Source organism: Balearica regulorum, chromosome W (genome assembly GCF_011004875.1).
Source record: "Balearica regulorum gibbericeps isolate bBalReg1 chromosome W, bBalReg1.pri, whole genome shotgun sequence".
NCBI classification, from domain to species: domain Eukaryota; kingdom Metazoa; phylum Chordata; class Aves; order Gruiformes; family Gruidae; genus Balearica; species Balearica regulorum.
Genome location: NC_046219.1, coordinates 26,330,242 through 26,346,177, shown reverse-complemented (window position 1 = coordinate 26,346,177; position 15,936 = coordinate 26,330,242). Strand labels below are relative to the sequence as shown.

Below are 15,936 nucleotides of genomic sequence, written 5' to 3'. Positions count from 1 at the left end.
ACGAAAGATGAATTAAAGCTCTATTAAGAACAGACAATCAAGCAAAAGGAATGGAAACAACTGAAATAATCTAAACAGTAACAGAGAATCTTAATTCTGCAGGATAGAGAAAATTATGGTCTTCAGTGGGTATACTAGCAAAATGACCACTTCAGTATGGACATTTCACATATCTAAAAATTATTTTATAAAATACTATTTCTGCATTATTTAACACCATACCTGAATGAACAAGTAAGATCTCAACCTAAAATGTGATGAATTTAAAATAATCATAGTAGTATATTACCTTGACATTCCACTGCAAGCTTTTTGTGAGCTTATTTTTTTTGTAAAGAATGTTTATATCTACTCACTGAATTATAGGGGGAAAATGATCACACAAATAGAGAATATTAAGTCACCATAGATCACAAAAAACATTCAGCTCTGAGAAAGATTCAACTGTTTCTGGATCAGACATCCTTAAGAAGAAGATAATGAAACTGTACATATTGAAATGAAAAATTTCTTTATAACAGATAACTAATTAGGAGATACTGTATATTACCTATGTCTTGGGTAACTCAGGAATGCCATTTCAGAACTTGACAGTGCTATATTTATTTCCAATTATCACAATAAAAAAGAATCCAAACTGATATCAAACATATCAAAATCTTTTTCAAAGGGTCAAAAAAGGTATTGAATGACACAATGCTCAAGTGTCAAAGCAACATCACTATCTCTTTCAATTAATTTGCAGCTATTGCTGTCAAACAGGTTACAAACTGACAGGTTATGTAAGTACACTAAAAATGTATTTTGAATATAAATTCAAAGTTTAAATCCTATCAATTCAAAAATCAAAATTAATTTTCAGTCACACTAAAATAACCTAATGATTTTCACAGACAGCTTTGGCACATTTTTCCAGCATTTGACGTATTTTAGTCAATTGACTCTAACATAGTGAGTCCCTGACTGATAATCCTGAGCAGGGTAAGTCAACTCTTCCTTCATTTCTTGATCATAATGCCCAGACAATACATATAGTATTCTCAAGCATTTTCAGTCACTCATTGCAGGTCTCAGAATACTTAAAATTGTACTTTTCAGAATGCAGAAATTGAAATAACTGTAAAGCCCCCAGGACTAGAAAAATGGCATACTAGTTTATTTCTTAAATTATTTGCATAACAACAACAATTTATAACCGAGATATCTCTTTAATTCAGTTTTTGTGTGTCTGAGAACAAAACGGAGTGGAAAGAACAGAAACATAATTATGAATATGAACTTTCCTGAGAGGGACAGTTTTGCAAAATATTTTGCATCCAAGAAGTTAGATTTCTAGTCTCCCCTCAGCCATGGTTCTACCTAGGACATTAGCTAAGTTCCTCCTCTTTCATTACATCTTTGTTTTCTCCCTCCAACTCGTCTCTGCCTGAACTGTTTTCTACAACAGTGTTTTAGGGCACTGTCCTTAGCTATCAGGTCTCCTCCCCAGCAGGGTGTTGGTGACAGCTGCAGACATACACTACTCATATTCAAATGCCACACAAGGCTAACACAAAGAGTCTCCACGCACCCCACTGCCAGACATACTAGATTTTTAAATTATCTCACAGCAAGGTTCTACCAAAAATGGAGATGATACTTTGCTGACCTACCCTTTGAACACAGCTCACTTCTGGAGCATCCATCCCCCTGCATAGTGGTCAGAGACTTGATGATCTGCTGCCTTCTACATGCACAAAAACCATCAGCCAAATCCTGCCCCTTATTACCCGCAAGAGTAGACCCTTTAAGCTTTTACCTTGTTTAGACACCAGCAGCCACCTTCCTAACTCAAGTAAATGTCAACAAACTACCATGTAACAAAACAAAAACTTAATTCAATATTCCTGATTTCAAAACAGAGAGTTCTTCAGTCAGTAAACATTCCTTCTACACTACAAGTAAGTGAAAGGTGACTAACAGGCAAAAGACTTTTTAAATGCCTGGAGAGTTTGGAGGGAGTTTGGAAGGAATAAGCTTGCCAGAAACTGCTGGCAAACACACTCCCTACAACAGTCAGCAATGGGATATCCAAGCATGCATTTTTGCTTCCTTTCCCAGACATAGTATTACCACCCCCACCTTCTTATTTATGCAAGGGAAGGGTGGCATTATTGAATTCATTTTCTTAGTTAAGCAAGATTTTTTCCTATTGCACAGAAGGAATGACTTCCAAAAGGAGAGGTAGCCAAATACATCTGGGGAGCATTTTAAGCCCATTTTACAGTTGCTAAAACCAGAATTGTCAGAGTCCATTGCATAGCATAACACTTCATTTTTATGCAACATATTAGCTACTGCATTCCCAGTTTAGAACATTTATAGAGGTATATTTCTCAAATATAGCCCGGAGACACAAATAATAACTTAAGAGAAATGTAAGAAGGCATACCCTTTTTCTTTACTAAAAGAGCACCTGGAACTACTTTTATATTTTGTTTCTCCTGTTTTGCAACCTCAGTGGTTGCATCCCATTCATGATGTGGGCTAAATCATAACCACTTTACCCCATTAAGATTTTTACAGTGTATAACCTGCAGGAACTGTAGTTTAACTTGCAGGAAGGTATAATGTTTTGTTGCAGGTTATATATAATGACATATAGATAAACAGCAAACATTTCTATGTTGCATTTTAGTACCTATATTAAAATTTAACATCTCTGTCTTACAAGAAATACTTTCTTAAAAGGCAATTAGGAACTGTAAGGAAAATTTTCCAAAAGCCTGCATTTGGTTCTATCCCCTCTTCTTTTGTGAGCAGTCTTCCTGAACTGAGCAACAGTATTACTGTCAAAATGATCTTAATCTTTTCATACAATACCTGGTAAGTTTATGTAAAAACAATTTACATGGCAGCAAAATTTTTGTGGGTTTTTTAGAAGAATTTCCAGACACTGAGCTGCAAATCATGTCTTTAAGAAAGCCAACAAGAATATGTGAAAATTTATCATGTTCTTCAGATGGATAAGTAATACTTTCTCTTTCACTGCCCATGATTGGCAGTATCAGTAAATTAATCTACTCTTAGACTGACTTTTGTTTATAAGCCAATTTTGAAATACTGTTCCAGTGTCCTGATTCCTAAACAAACTCCCTCAAAAATTAGTCCAGTGAGATGACATTAATCTCTTCTCACTGATCAAACACTTTGTAATAAGCAGATTGGCGGAGATTACTTAATTCAGACACACTGAGTAACTGAATAATTAAATCAAATAGAAGAGCTAATAAAGAGTGCATAGACACTGCACAATGTTATTTAGGGAATGGAGAAAGTAAATGGAAAGAGAATAGTAGTAAAGCTAAAGTGTGTTTTGATTCAGCATTCTGATTTATTAAACATTTTCCCATCATTTTATGCCCTAATAAGGCAGACAGAAAATAGTACCTTACCCCTAAGACCACCCATTTGTTTTATTACCTACTACTTCAGTTCACAATGATAATATAACAAAAAGGCTACACTTCGATTTTTACTAAAGCCAGCCAGATCAGAAATAGCAATGACAAGAGTTTGCTATGAGTTAAAGGCTATCAATGCAACAGCTTAAAAGGATATTATGCGTAGTAGTTGTACTCTTCAAATCATGGAGATTCAGGCCACTCCCAAGTAAGCAAACAAAACAAAATAAATTCAGAAATAGGTAACTCCAACTTTTTCTTTTTGCAATTGCAAAGTGGCCATAAAAATTTGCAAATATTAACCAAAGATGACGAAGTATATTAGTCTGTCTTAAAGACAGGATGTCAAGTCCAATTCAAGTGTCAGGAAGCAACATTTACTATTAGGAAAAATTATTCTTCAGAACATAAAGACAATGGGATTTTTTTGGTCTCTGCATTTATAAATGTAAATTTAAGATAAATCTGTATTCATTTCATGACCAATGGCACGAAGATTATTGTTTAATGTTCACTCCAATAGAAACAATAAAGGATATGAGGGGAAAAAAATCAGAATATGATGCAGAAGACTAGAAAACTACATTCCTGTGCAATTGTAGCTAGATTTTTATTTTTACATATATATGCATGTATATGTGTATATATATGTGTGTGTTTAATAAATACAAATAAAAATTATATATTATACAAATACACGCACACATACTCTCTACAGATCTCAAAATAAGCAGCACATAATTAAGGGATCCCCAGGGCTCATAAAGAAAGTGCAACAGCCTTGTTAGCGTTTGGCCTTTCTTTTGCACCCAGTCTCATTGTAAAACAGTCAACCATGAAAGTACTTTAAAAAGCTGTTTTTCTTTTTATATTTACAGCATGATTTTATATTGTACCTTTCATGTTTTACAGAAGCTGGTACTTCTGTATATCCTCCTGGAAAATTCAACATGAACCACAAACTTTCTAATTTACAACTTTCAGAAATCTGAATGCTTTTGAATACTGGGATTTTCAACTTTGCAATTTAATAACAACCCTGCCTTTGGCCTTTTCTGACCTGTTCTGAAGTAAATCAGGCACACTAATATGGGCTAACAAGTCTTTTTCACACTGTTTGATCACTCTGCATCTTTTTTTCTCCATAGATATCGCCTCTCTCCCACTCTCTGTCTAGCCATCCTCCCTCAAAGCAAACAAAATGGTCACTGTAACCCTGCGTTACTGCTCATTAGATCATCACAGGTTGGTGAAGTGGAACTGCCCAAGGTTCCCAAAGGAGAGCTATACTTCAAAAATCTGTCCATGTCAAATGAAGAAAAAACCCCTGAGCGTGGGGTCACCCAGATCAATGATCAAAAGAGACTGAGAATAGTGGAGGGAAAAAAGAAAAAGCAGCTCTTTTTTGTTAAAAAAAGCCTTCTGCATAATGAATCGCAATACAAAGATACTAAGCTTTTTCTCCCCCTTAACAATACTCCATTTTCACTTTAAAATGGAATACCTTGTTTTTCAGAAGATTTTCTAAAAGTAAGATTAATTTTAAGTTCTAAGAGTGAGGTTTCAATAAACCTCAAAATTACCTTAAGAAAATTAGGAAGAGAAATAATCATAGAAAATATTTGGGATTTTCTCTCCATCATATAAATATTTAATTATTCAAAAATGTAATTAAAATAAATTTTCATTAAAATTATGATTTTAATTTAAACAAATGATGCATTCTGAACTTCATGAGAAATGATACAGGTAGCATGTCCACAGAAAAATTAGTCAACCAAAATGATACGTCTGATACAGGACAGATGTGCAGACACATGCAATGCTTGAAGAATGTGCAGCACCATTTCTGTAGCCTCTGTTTATCTTTTAAGAACATATAGAAATTTATTAAAGACAACTAAGAAAACCACAGAAAAGTCCAAAACAAAACAAAAAAATTTAAATTAAGCAACATCTTTATGTGTAAGCAATGAATTTTGATACACAGAACAGACCAAATTACTCAATGAAGAGTACTGGCTATATAACAAAGTTCTGTGCACACATGTTCTTTTGAAAGCAATGTTGGATAGTCTCTACTTCCACAGAATGAATTAAATATGAAAAAATTGAACTTACATAATGCATTTTAAAAATTGCATAGATAGTTCTGCTTATTCAAAATGAGTTATATATTTTTTAAACAGCAAATATACATTGTGCCACCAATGAAGACAGTGCTGCAGCTAAATGGACCCCAATGTTTCCTGCAATATTGGTGACGGCATCTTTTAATTTATAACTCTGAAGAGCTTTATTTTTCTGCCCTAGAGAGTAAATCAAATTTCATTCTCTTATTTCCTTTATCCTCAGCCATGAGTAAAGGCTTAATTAAGAGAGAGGAACAAAGGTATCTAATTTGGAACAGAATATTAGATAGTAGATTTGTAGTTAATATATGGTCTGTTCCAAAGGTATTGCTGCAATAGAACAAAGCTATAGGAAAGTAAAAAAAAGAGAAATCCTTAAAATACTCAAATATTTCATAAAACTTCAGTAAAATTATTTCTTAGCCTTTATTACCACAGTAACATAAAAAGCAAAATAAGAATGCAAATGATGTGATAATAAGTTATGAAAAAATATTGGAAATAATTATAGAACAAATCTGTATTGACAGAGAGACCGAAGGGATAACTTAATTTAAAAAAAATAATGTAATTGTAGCAAATATATAATAATATATGCAGTAATCCCAATTGTCCTTCTGTATACATATGCATGGATGAGATGAACAGTCTTTTAAGAAAAGCTCATTAACTAATGCAGGTTGGGGGTTTTGTTGGGTTTTTTTTTAACAGTTTGCTAGATGCCTCGCAGTGCATATTAATAATTGAACAAGGAACTTCAGCACACATTAACTTTAAAAAGACCTACACACAAATATTGAGGTTTTAGTTTTGAGACAATATTTCTGACCCTTGCAAATCTGCATCTGAGTGGAATTTAAACAACCAAAGATAACAGAGAACATCAGAAAAGTAAAGACATTGAGAAATTGCATGTGCACATCGCCATGGATTATTCCATGTACTGTTAATACTCTTATTCTTCTAAACAGTAGAAAAAATAATTTTAAGAATGACCTGAGTAAATATGAATACTACATTAAAACATTTTCACAAAAAAATAATTTCCTCAAGATTTGTTTGTGATTTTTTTTTTCTTTTCTAAATAAGCTTTCTAGTTTATTTGTATGATCCATCACTAATAATTCTTTCCTAGACTAACTCAAAATTTCGGGCTGTTCAGATTCCAGCAGAAGAAGTTACTGTTTCATGTCAGACTGCTGTAATAGATTTTTCTAAACATTTAAACTATTTTGAGAAAACATTTACATTTATAAAGATTCCAGCATGACTAATGATATCCTGCAATATCAACAAATCATCATTAGAATAATGTCATTATATTCAAAACTCTGCTTCTAGTCTTATGAATAAGATTGTTCACAGATGGTAGAGAGTGGATAATTCATGTTTCTTCAGGGGTATGCCTGCATCTGCTGCTGAATCACTGTAAGAAGGGGATGGGAGAATGGTTTCCTCTTTTTGAGCCAAATGTCATTATGCACTTGACAGAAGAGATTTCTGAAAAAATAATGGACAGTGTTCTCAGAATACATCCCTACAAAAGAAGGCCTCCAATGGACTGCTTTGAGCAAAAAATCAGCAGTACTCCATTCTAATCTTCCCTGAACTGTGGGACCCTTCACCACTTCTGAACTTGCTGAACTATCCTCCATTCTTCATTTTTGTTTATATCCCATATTGCTCTCTACTCATCTCTTCTGCTTTACTGCCAGTAAAGTTTTGGTGTGCATAAGATCAGAAGCATGACAAGCAGGTCGAGGGAGGTGATCCTGCCCCTCTACTCCACTCTTGTGAGACCCCACCTGGAGTACTGCATCCAGCTCTGGGGGCCCCAGTACAGGAGAGTCATGGAGCTGTTGGAGCGAGTCCAGAGGAGGGCCACGAAGCTGATCAGAGGGCTGGAGCACCTCTCCTATGAGGACGGGCTGAGCGAGTTGGGGTCATTCAGCTTGGAGAAGAGAAGGCTCCGGGGAGACCTAATTGTGGCCTTCCAGTACTGAAGGGGGCCTTACAAGAAAGCTGGAGGAGAGGGACTTTTAACAAGGGCATGGAGTGATAGGACAAGGGGTAATGGCCTTAAGCTGAAGGAGGGTCGATTTAGATTAGATGTTAGGAAGAAATTCTTTACTGTGAGAGTGGTGAGACTTTAACTACCTATACGGATATGAAATGGATACCTTTTCTTCTATTCAGTTATTCTTGAACCTCACTTCTGGCATGACCAATAAAGATTCTCATCATGATCTCCCATGCAGTGCGAGAATCTAATTCCCACAGACAGGACTGAGACCAGAAATTCATTTCATACACTGTATGCCTATTGTAATGTAATGATGATTATGTGATCATAATCAACTTGATTTTTTTTTTTAATTTACTTCTGTTACATTGAATAACAAATATAAACGATACAGAAAAAGTACGCAAAATGATCAGAGAGCCTCTTGCCTTGGTAAATAAAAGATTCACAATATAGTTAACTTCCCTTCAATCAGTAAACTTATTTTAATACTAAAGACATTCTGATACTTTCTCTTAAAAAAAAAAAAGGATATGTCCTCATCTTTAAAAAAGCAGCAGCTTGTATTCTTGCACTCAAGAATTCATTCTAATAAATATAAGAAGGATGTCTGAAAGGAAAACACATCCTAAATCACTTATACAATAGCAGAGTTTTCACAAACTTGATCCAATGCATTACTAAATACTTTTCCATTATTTTTCATCTGATCCTGAGACCTTTTTTATAAAAATTGTAGAGTTGTACTTGGAAAGCAGTTATATAGCCAGTAGTTTTTTCCATTTGAAATAGTTATTTATTCTGAAAGAAATCTTCTCTTGCTCATGCAAAATGTCTCAAACACTAATTAAATTTTTGAGCACTCAGGAATTCCTCTGAACAGCAGTTTCACAGACACAGAGGCCCAAAAGGATCATTATGATGATGTAGTCAGATTTGTATCCAACAGGCCTTATGATTTCATTTAATTATCTACTAAAGCCCAGCAACTTTTGACCAAGCAGAAAAGGTTTCAGAAAGAACTCTAAAAAGCTGCCCTCTTCTCAGCTCCAGAAGTCTTTAATGAACACCACATAAGCATTTGTATGTATACAAATATTTATGAAAAACATTTACTAAAAGATTAATACAATTTTTTTATCTGAAAGCATTTGAAAGTTTCTCTAATCACTTCGCTTTTTATTTATACAGACTATGCTCTAACTTCACAGTCACTATGCTTAGTTCTGCAAGCGCAACTGTTCTCTTTGAATTACATCTTGTTTTGTCTTGGCTAGGAAGACAACGAGGACATTTACTTTTCAAAGCACATAGTGAAAATAAATGCTTCTTTCATACCTCTCTCTCAACCCCAGAAAAAGTACTTTAACATCTACTTCAGAACCTTCATTGTTAAGGAATAGGGGAAAATTATTTCCCAGGTTTTCCTGTATAACTTTCCTCTACTGAGGTTTACTCTAGTGGGATAAGCAAAAAAGGTGAATGAGAAAGGTGGCAGAGGGAAAGGTCCAAGTCCCACTGGGTTTATATATGATGGGTCTTAGAATTCCACATCACTGTTTTTCTGCACCAGTATCACTCCCACTCTCATCTTCCTCCCACCCCTTGTTTGTGCTTATACACTAACTTATCCAATTGCCTTGTGAGCTTAGTCTGTTTGAAAATAAGACAAGGAAGAAGGAGAGGAGAAGTAATTTTTATGCCCAAACCAGGTCATCACATGGCCACACAAACAGTTGGACTGTCACACCTGAAGGATGGGATAGGCAAGGGCCAGTATGCAAGCCAATATTACTGACAAAAGAAACAAAGTACATCCATCTATACATATATAAAAGTACCATTTGCAGACACAAACGGTGCTTTAAAAATCAAGTTACTGATGTTGAAAAGCTATACACAGAAACACCCTTCAAAATCTACTCCAAAACATGCAACTTTTTTGGCAAACTTGTACCTTGCACCATTAGTTGCAAGCACTACTCAAGAGATTTACTTTTCTAGGGACAGTTTGATGTCATGAAACTGGTGTATGCGGAGAGTATTTCCAACTCCTGTGTCTTAGCTACTCTACTCCTGTTCTTCAGCTCCCTGTACATTGTGCAATAAGTGCACATTTGCAGGTGTGCTCAAGCATTTTTGTATCTTTAGGAGGGTCATTCCAATTCAAAGTTTCTAGGGGCACTTTTTCAACTCAGTTCCTTGCAGACTTATTTCTTTGCCAAGAGCAGGACTAGGAATTCACTATTCAGAGATTTATATTTCTTTGTTAAATTGGACACATAAATTGGTACAGCATGGTTATTTGTAAGCTGTATTATTCACCAATTCCAATTAATCTTTTGATCTAATGAAAATATATTGAAGATTTTATCTGTCATGGCTTTGTTTATTTTAAAAAAGTAATTGAAACAGAAATCTATGTAAAGAAAAGAGTATGCTTACTGTTTGGATTCTTCATGTCACCTTTTTATAAAGGGATTTAAAAACAAAAAAGTAGAGCCATTCTAGATAGATTTATTTATAAAACCTTAAAAAGACTTTACAATTCCTTTTCAAATCATCTTAATTTCTTTTGTGCTCACTGGTATTTCCTCCCATGCCAGTGACTCAAAGAGAATAGACAAATCCAGCTTCTTCCAAGATTTGCAGTTTCTTATTTTAATTTCTTTATATGGTCACTTACATTTTGCAGCAATAAATATTTACTATCCAACTCACTATTAGTATGATCATTCTAACTATGCAATGATTAAAGCAAACACTACCTGCTAAATATTTACATTGAACGCAGATTGGCAATTGTATGAAATTGTTTCGCTCTTCACATCCAGCTAGGATATGGATCTACTTAGAATATAAAGAAATAAATAATAAAAAAAATCTATATTTACATTATTTTATTTTAGGATCTTTTTATGTCTAAATCATCTCCCTAACAGCTCTGAAGGAATTCTTTAATCAGAAAGGGATTTCCTATGAGACTTGTAAATAGGAGTTATTTCTGCATTGTTCTAAGCATGGCAAAACTAATATTTCCTAATTATCAGTTTAATAATGTCCTCCTCTCCTGCAAATGTGTTCATAACTGAAGTCTGACAAATAACTCCTCTGTTCCCGCAAAGGCTACAGTTGTGAAGGAAGCAGCCAATACTCAAAATAGCAGAGTCCAGTTCCAAAACAATCTTCAAGTATCAGGGGATACACCTTGGACGAGAACTATTTGCAGTGAGGGGATTGCAAATATTAAGGTCATTAAGGTCACTATGATCTGAAAACAGGGTAGGAATCCATATTTTGACTATTTGCTGCAATAATTTGAAGATAAATAATTTCAGAAACAGTTTCTTGAGAAACCAAAAAACTCTGCCCCCAATTTAACTTTGCTATAGGTGTCCCTGTCAAAGTACACAAATTTGCAACAGCTGGTCTTTAAGAATTCAGATTGGTTAACTAATTTGAGAGGCTTGACTGGGGTGAGAATGGGACAGTCTCCAAAGAGCACTTCCATTTTCACTCTCTTGCTTCAGGCTTTTTTTGTAGTACCCCATGCTGGAGGCATTATCTGTTCAAAGCTGTTAGCTAAGATAGTGCACACTCTCTGAAGCTAAGCCTTCTCATGTGTCACTGTTCAACACAGTTTTTCAGATTGTTAGCAATGACATCTACAATAATACTCACACACTGATAAGTTAAAAGGGTTTCCAAAAAATAAACTATTTTCCACTAAACTAGCAGAAGCTACAAAAGGCATGAACTATGGCAAAATAGTATGAAGACAATGACCCCCCTAACACAAAATACAGAGTAGTAATTAAGTCCTGGAATTAAGCCTGTCATATATGCAGTCAACTCAGGCCATAAAGCTAACTAATTCAGGAGGTTTCCACAGCAGCAGTAAGAACTGACTTACATATGATTGATTCTTCATTACTGTAATTTTAATCTAAAATAAGGTTATTTTGCAACATACCTATTGACTCAAATATGATTGTCTGAGTTTTACAGTCTGGTTAATATATGCAGTCTTTATTTTAACATGGCTTGGTTGAAACCATTTAGTAGCTATTTGAAAACACTTAAATATGTGCTACTGTCACAAGAACATCAAAACAACTTACAAATATCTTTGACATGGGAAGGTGGAATAAATACCATACAAGTTGACATAACAGAAAAAAGAGGCACTATATTTAAAATGACATCTTAATTTATAGTTTCTAGAACAAAGTGTTAAATGTACTTTCTTGATTTAATTTTAAAATTAAAAAATAGGAAACAGCCAACCAGCAACTGAACAAAGGAAAAAAGGATTACATTTACAGATTAGTATTTCAAATTAGCTTCTCCTGTAATTTTTCCTAATCACTTCAATAACATTAAGTATTTTCTCCAATCATGCCTGCAAAATGAATTAGGTTCAATTACATTTCATAAATTAAATTAATTGGATATTCTAAAAAATAGTCATTGTTTTGAATTGAACTATTCATGACATCATTGCTTAATAGTTACAGCATGTAGCTTCTACAATACTGTTTCTACCTAAGCAATGCAAGGAGGAAACGCATTAAAAATAAAATATAAAATATTGAAAAACTGAAGCAACTGCACTTCCCAACAATAAATATAGCTAACATCTGTTGCAGAAACTGCTTGGCACTTGTACAGTTTTGTGAAGGATTTTTGTTGTAGATAAATTTTTTTCTACAATTCCTATTACGCACCACTCCTCAGACATTTTCTTTAATTATACTCCGAGGGGTCCTTTCATATCCATTAAAGAAAGGCAACTTGTTGTCTAAAAGAATGCATACATACTTCTGAATTTCAACTGTGATTCATTTGTCTTATGACACATAAAAAGGTATATTTAATGGACTTAGTTCTGCAAAAATGTCTAATAAAACTCAATGCAAGTATTACTTATGTTTCCCGAACAACTAAGCCTGTATAGAGTGCATTGGACTAAGTTCTTAGAGGCTGGGAGTGTTCTTGCTCTGTGTACTTACAGTGAAGAGTAACTGAGACCAGTCCTTAACTAGGATGTTAGAGCAATATGTAATACTAGGGCAGTGGTGTGCGGATAGTAAATACAAACAGGCAAGATGCTGCCATGTTAACATACCTCTTGTATGGAGCGAGCTGCTGGCTTGTCTTGATGATTGGCCAGTATTAAAAATGGCAAAGTACATAACTGTGGATGCTGGAGAGCAGAATGCAGTTCATTCCTAGCAGTTTCTAGATCATCTTCAGAGGATGCACTGTCTAATACAAAGATTACCCCTTGGGATCCTTGGTAGTAACGACTCCAATATTTCCTGATATTGTCAGTCCCTTTCAAGACAATAATAAGAACTAATTAAAACAAGTATAGTTAAACAGATTTAACATATGTATCTGAAAATAATCCTTCTACTTAGAACAATCAAAGCAATGGACTAAATTTTCTCTCCTAAATATACATCATTGAAAAAATAAAAAGGAAAAAAGCAATCATAAATCCAGCACACACAAATGTCAAACTAACATTCTTTAAATAAGGAAGGAATTTGACTCAATGCAGTTCTTTATCTCTGAAAGTTTCTGCTCCATTAATGAGTACTGGCAGAACTATCATGCTTCCAGTGCCACCTAGCCCAACCCTATACCTTCTCACTGAAATATCTTGGTATCAATATATAAACCTTTGCCCATTCTTTTTTCCTTAGCCCTGCAGCTCCTTGCCATAACCTGTAGCTTCTGTCATGGCAGTTGCTCATTTCTGAGCATGATAAGGTCTTCCAGTTCATCTCCAAACTATCAGGCAAACACTTCATAACTGGAAAAAAGGTGTCAGGAAAGCCTATTAAAGTTGTAATTAGACACAATGAGGAGAATGGTGATACAATAGTGAGCTGAACAGTGACAACATGCAAAGGTATTCATTTCAACTACTTTTGCTCTGTCAACCACACTAAATATTCTGGAAGAGCCCAACAGTAGACACATGAGTGACTATACAGCCTTATGTGTCACAGTAATTTTTAGGACAGAGTTCAGCAGCACTCAGCCATCTCAACAGAAGCCATGCAATAAGATTATCTATAGAAAGCTTTTGTCTCCTCTGGAGAGCAGCATATGTTTGTAACATTGAGGTAGGAAAAAAATATTATTTGACAGCTGTCAAACTATGTAAACTATGATTTGGATATGGACTATTCTTTGTATGGCTGAATCTGGCACTATGCATGGGGACTAACACTAAAAAGTGAACAGCAGCAGCAATACTCTAGTAGAAAGTTTGACGTCTGCAAGACAGTGATTTGCAGAAATGTGCTGAAAGTATCCTTTAGAGACACTATTCTTACTCTGAGATAGAGAGAAGGAACTTTAATGTAGATGCAGATATCAAGTGCTGATAATAATGAAACTCTATTTTTTAGTGAAACAAAACAACCACACAAAAGTTCTGACCAAAACATAGGCACAAAATGAGAATTTAATGCAACATAATTACTATAACATTAATATGATACTTAAAATATCCACTTAAAATATTGCAAAAAAAAAAGCCACTAAAAAAGGTGAAAAAATCAATATCTAAGGAGGAATTTACACCATATACTTTAAGCATCCAACTCAGAGTATTCAAATCTTACTATATGATGTTACTCACTTCTCTGTACCAGCCACACTAGAACCTCAAGCTCTCAGTTACTGTATTCTGCACGTAGCACAATTTAGGTGGCTAATGAAAGTTGTGAACACACACATTTTCCTATAGTCACACCTGAACACTGTTTTTCTGCAAGAGATCTAAAGATCCAAAACCCTAATGGTCAACCACAATGCTGTCATGGATGGTTACGTACTCTTTAGGAGAGACAGGCTAGCAAGGTGAGGTGGTGGAGTTGCTCTTTATGCGAGAGAGCAACTGGAATGTATTGAGCTCCATCTAGGGGGTGGATGAAGAATGAGTCGAGAGCTTATGGGTAAGGATTAAGGGGCAGGCTAATAGGAGTGACACTGTTGTGGGTGTTCACTACAGGCCACCTGATCAGGAAGAGGAAAAAGTTGATGAGGCCTTCAAAAGCCAGCTGGAAGTAGCCTCACGATCACAGGCCCTGGTTTTCATTGGGGGACTTCAACCACCCTGATATTTGCTGGAAAGGCAACACGGCCAGGCATGCACAGTCCAGGAGGTTCCTGCAGAGCATTGATGACAACTTTTTGACACAGGTGGTGGAGGACCCCACAAGGAGAGGGGTGCTGCTGGACCTTGTACTAACAAACAAAGAAGGACTGGTTGAGGATGTGAGGGTTGGGGGCAGCCTTGGCTGCAGTGACCATGAGATGGAGGAGTTCAGGATCCTACATGGAAGGACCAGGACAATAAGTAGGATTACAACCCTGGACTTCAGGAGAGGTAACTTTGGCCTTTTCAAGGACCTGCTTGGGAGGATCCCATGGGTCAGGGTTCTAGAAGGTAAGGGGGCCCAAGAGAGCTGGTCAATATTCAAGCACCACTTCCTCCGAGCTCAAGATCAGAGTATCCCGAAGAATAGGAAATCAAGCAAAGGAGGCAGGAGACCTGCATGGATGAGCAAGGAGCTCCTTGAAAAACTCAAAGGGAAGTAGGATGTTTACAGAATGTGGAAAAAGGGACTGGCCCCTTGGGAGGAATACAGGGATGCAGTCAGAGTATGTAGGGGGTGCAACAAGGAAGGCTAAGGCCTGCTTGGAATTAAATCTGGCAAGGGATGTCAAGGACAACAAGAAGGGCTTTTTCAAATATATCAGCAGTAAAAGGAAGACTAGGGAAAATGTGGGCCCGCAGCTGAATAGGGTGGGTGCCATGGTGATGGAGCATACAGAGAAGGCGGAGTTACTGAATGCTGCCTTTGTTTCAGTCTTTACTGCTAAGGTCAGCCCTCAGGAAACCCATACCCTGGAGGTAGGAGAGAAAGTCTGGAGAAAGGAAGACCTTCCCTTGGTCGAGGAGGACAGGGTTAGAGAAGACTTAGGCAATCTCAACATCCACAAATCCATGGGCCCTGATGGGATGCACCCACATGTACTCAGGGAGCTGGCAGATGTTATTGCTAGGCCATGCTCCATCATCTTTGAAAGGTCATGGAGAACAGGAGAGGTGCCTGAGGACTGGAGGAAAGCCAATGTCACTCTGGTCTTCAAAAAGGCCAAGAAGGAGGACCCAGGAAACTACAGGCCAGTCAGCCTCACCTCCATCCCTGGAAAGGTGATGGAACAGCTCATTCTGGGGGTCATCAAGAAGCACGTGGAGGAGAAGGAGGTTACTGGGAGTGGTCAACATGGATTCACCAAGGGGAAATCATGC

At 36.1% G+C, this 15,936-nt stretch overlaps 1 protein-coding gene across 3 annotated transcripts in view; it reads right to left on the bottom strand.

The window, feature by feature from the left end:
- Positions 1-15,936, bottom strand: part of LOC104643986 (ARF like GTPase 15) — a 300,330-nt gene that overhangs the window by 137,749 nt on the left and 146,645 nt on the right. For all 3 annotated transcript variants that reach the window (XM_075739125.1, XM_075739124.1, XM_075739126.1), the window contains one exon: positions 12,727-12,935. In XM_075739125.1, coding sequence (XP_075595240.1) covers positions 12,727-12,935 — 209 coding nt within the window. The remainder of the gene's footprint in view (positions 1-12,726; positions 12,936-15,936) is intronic.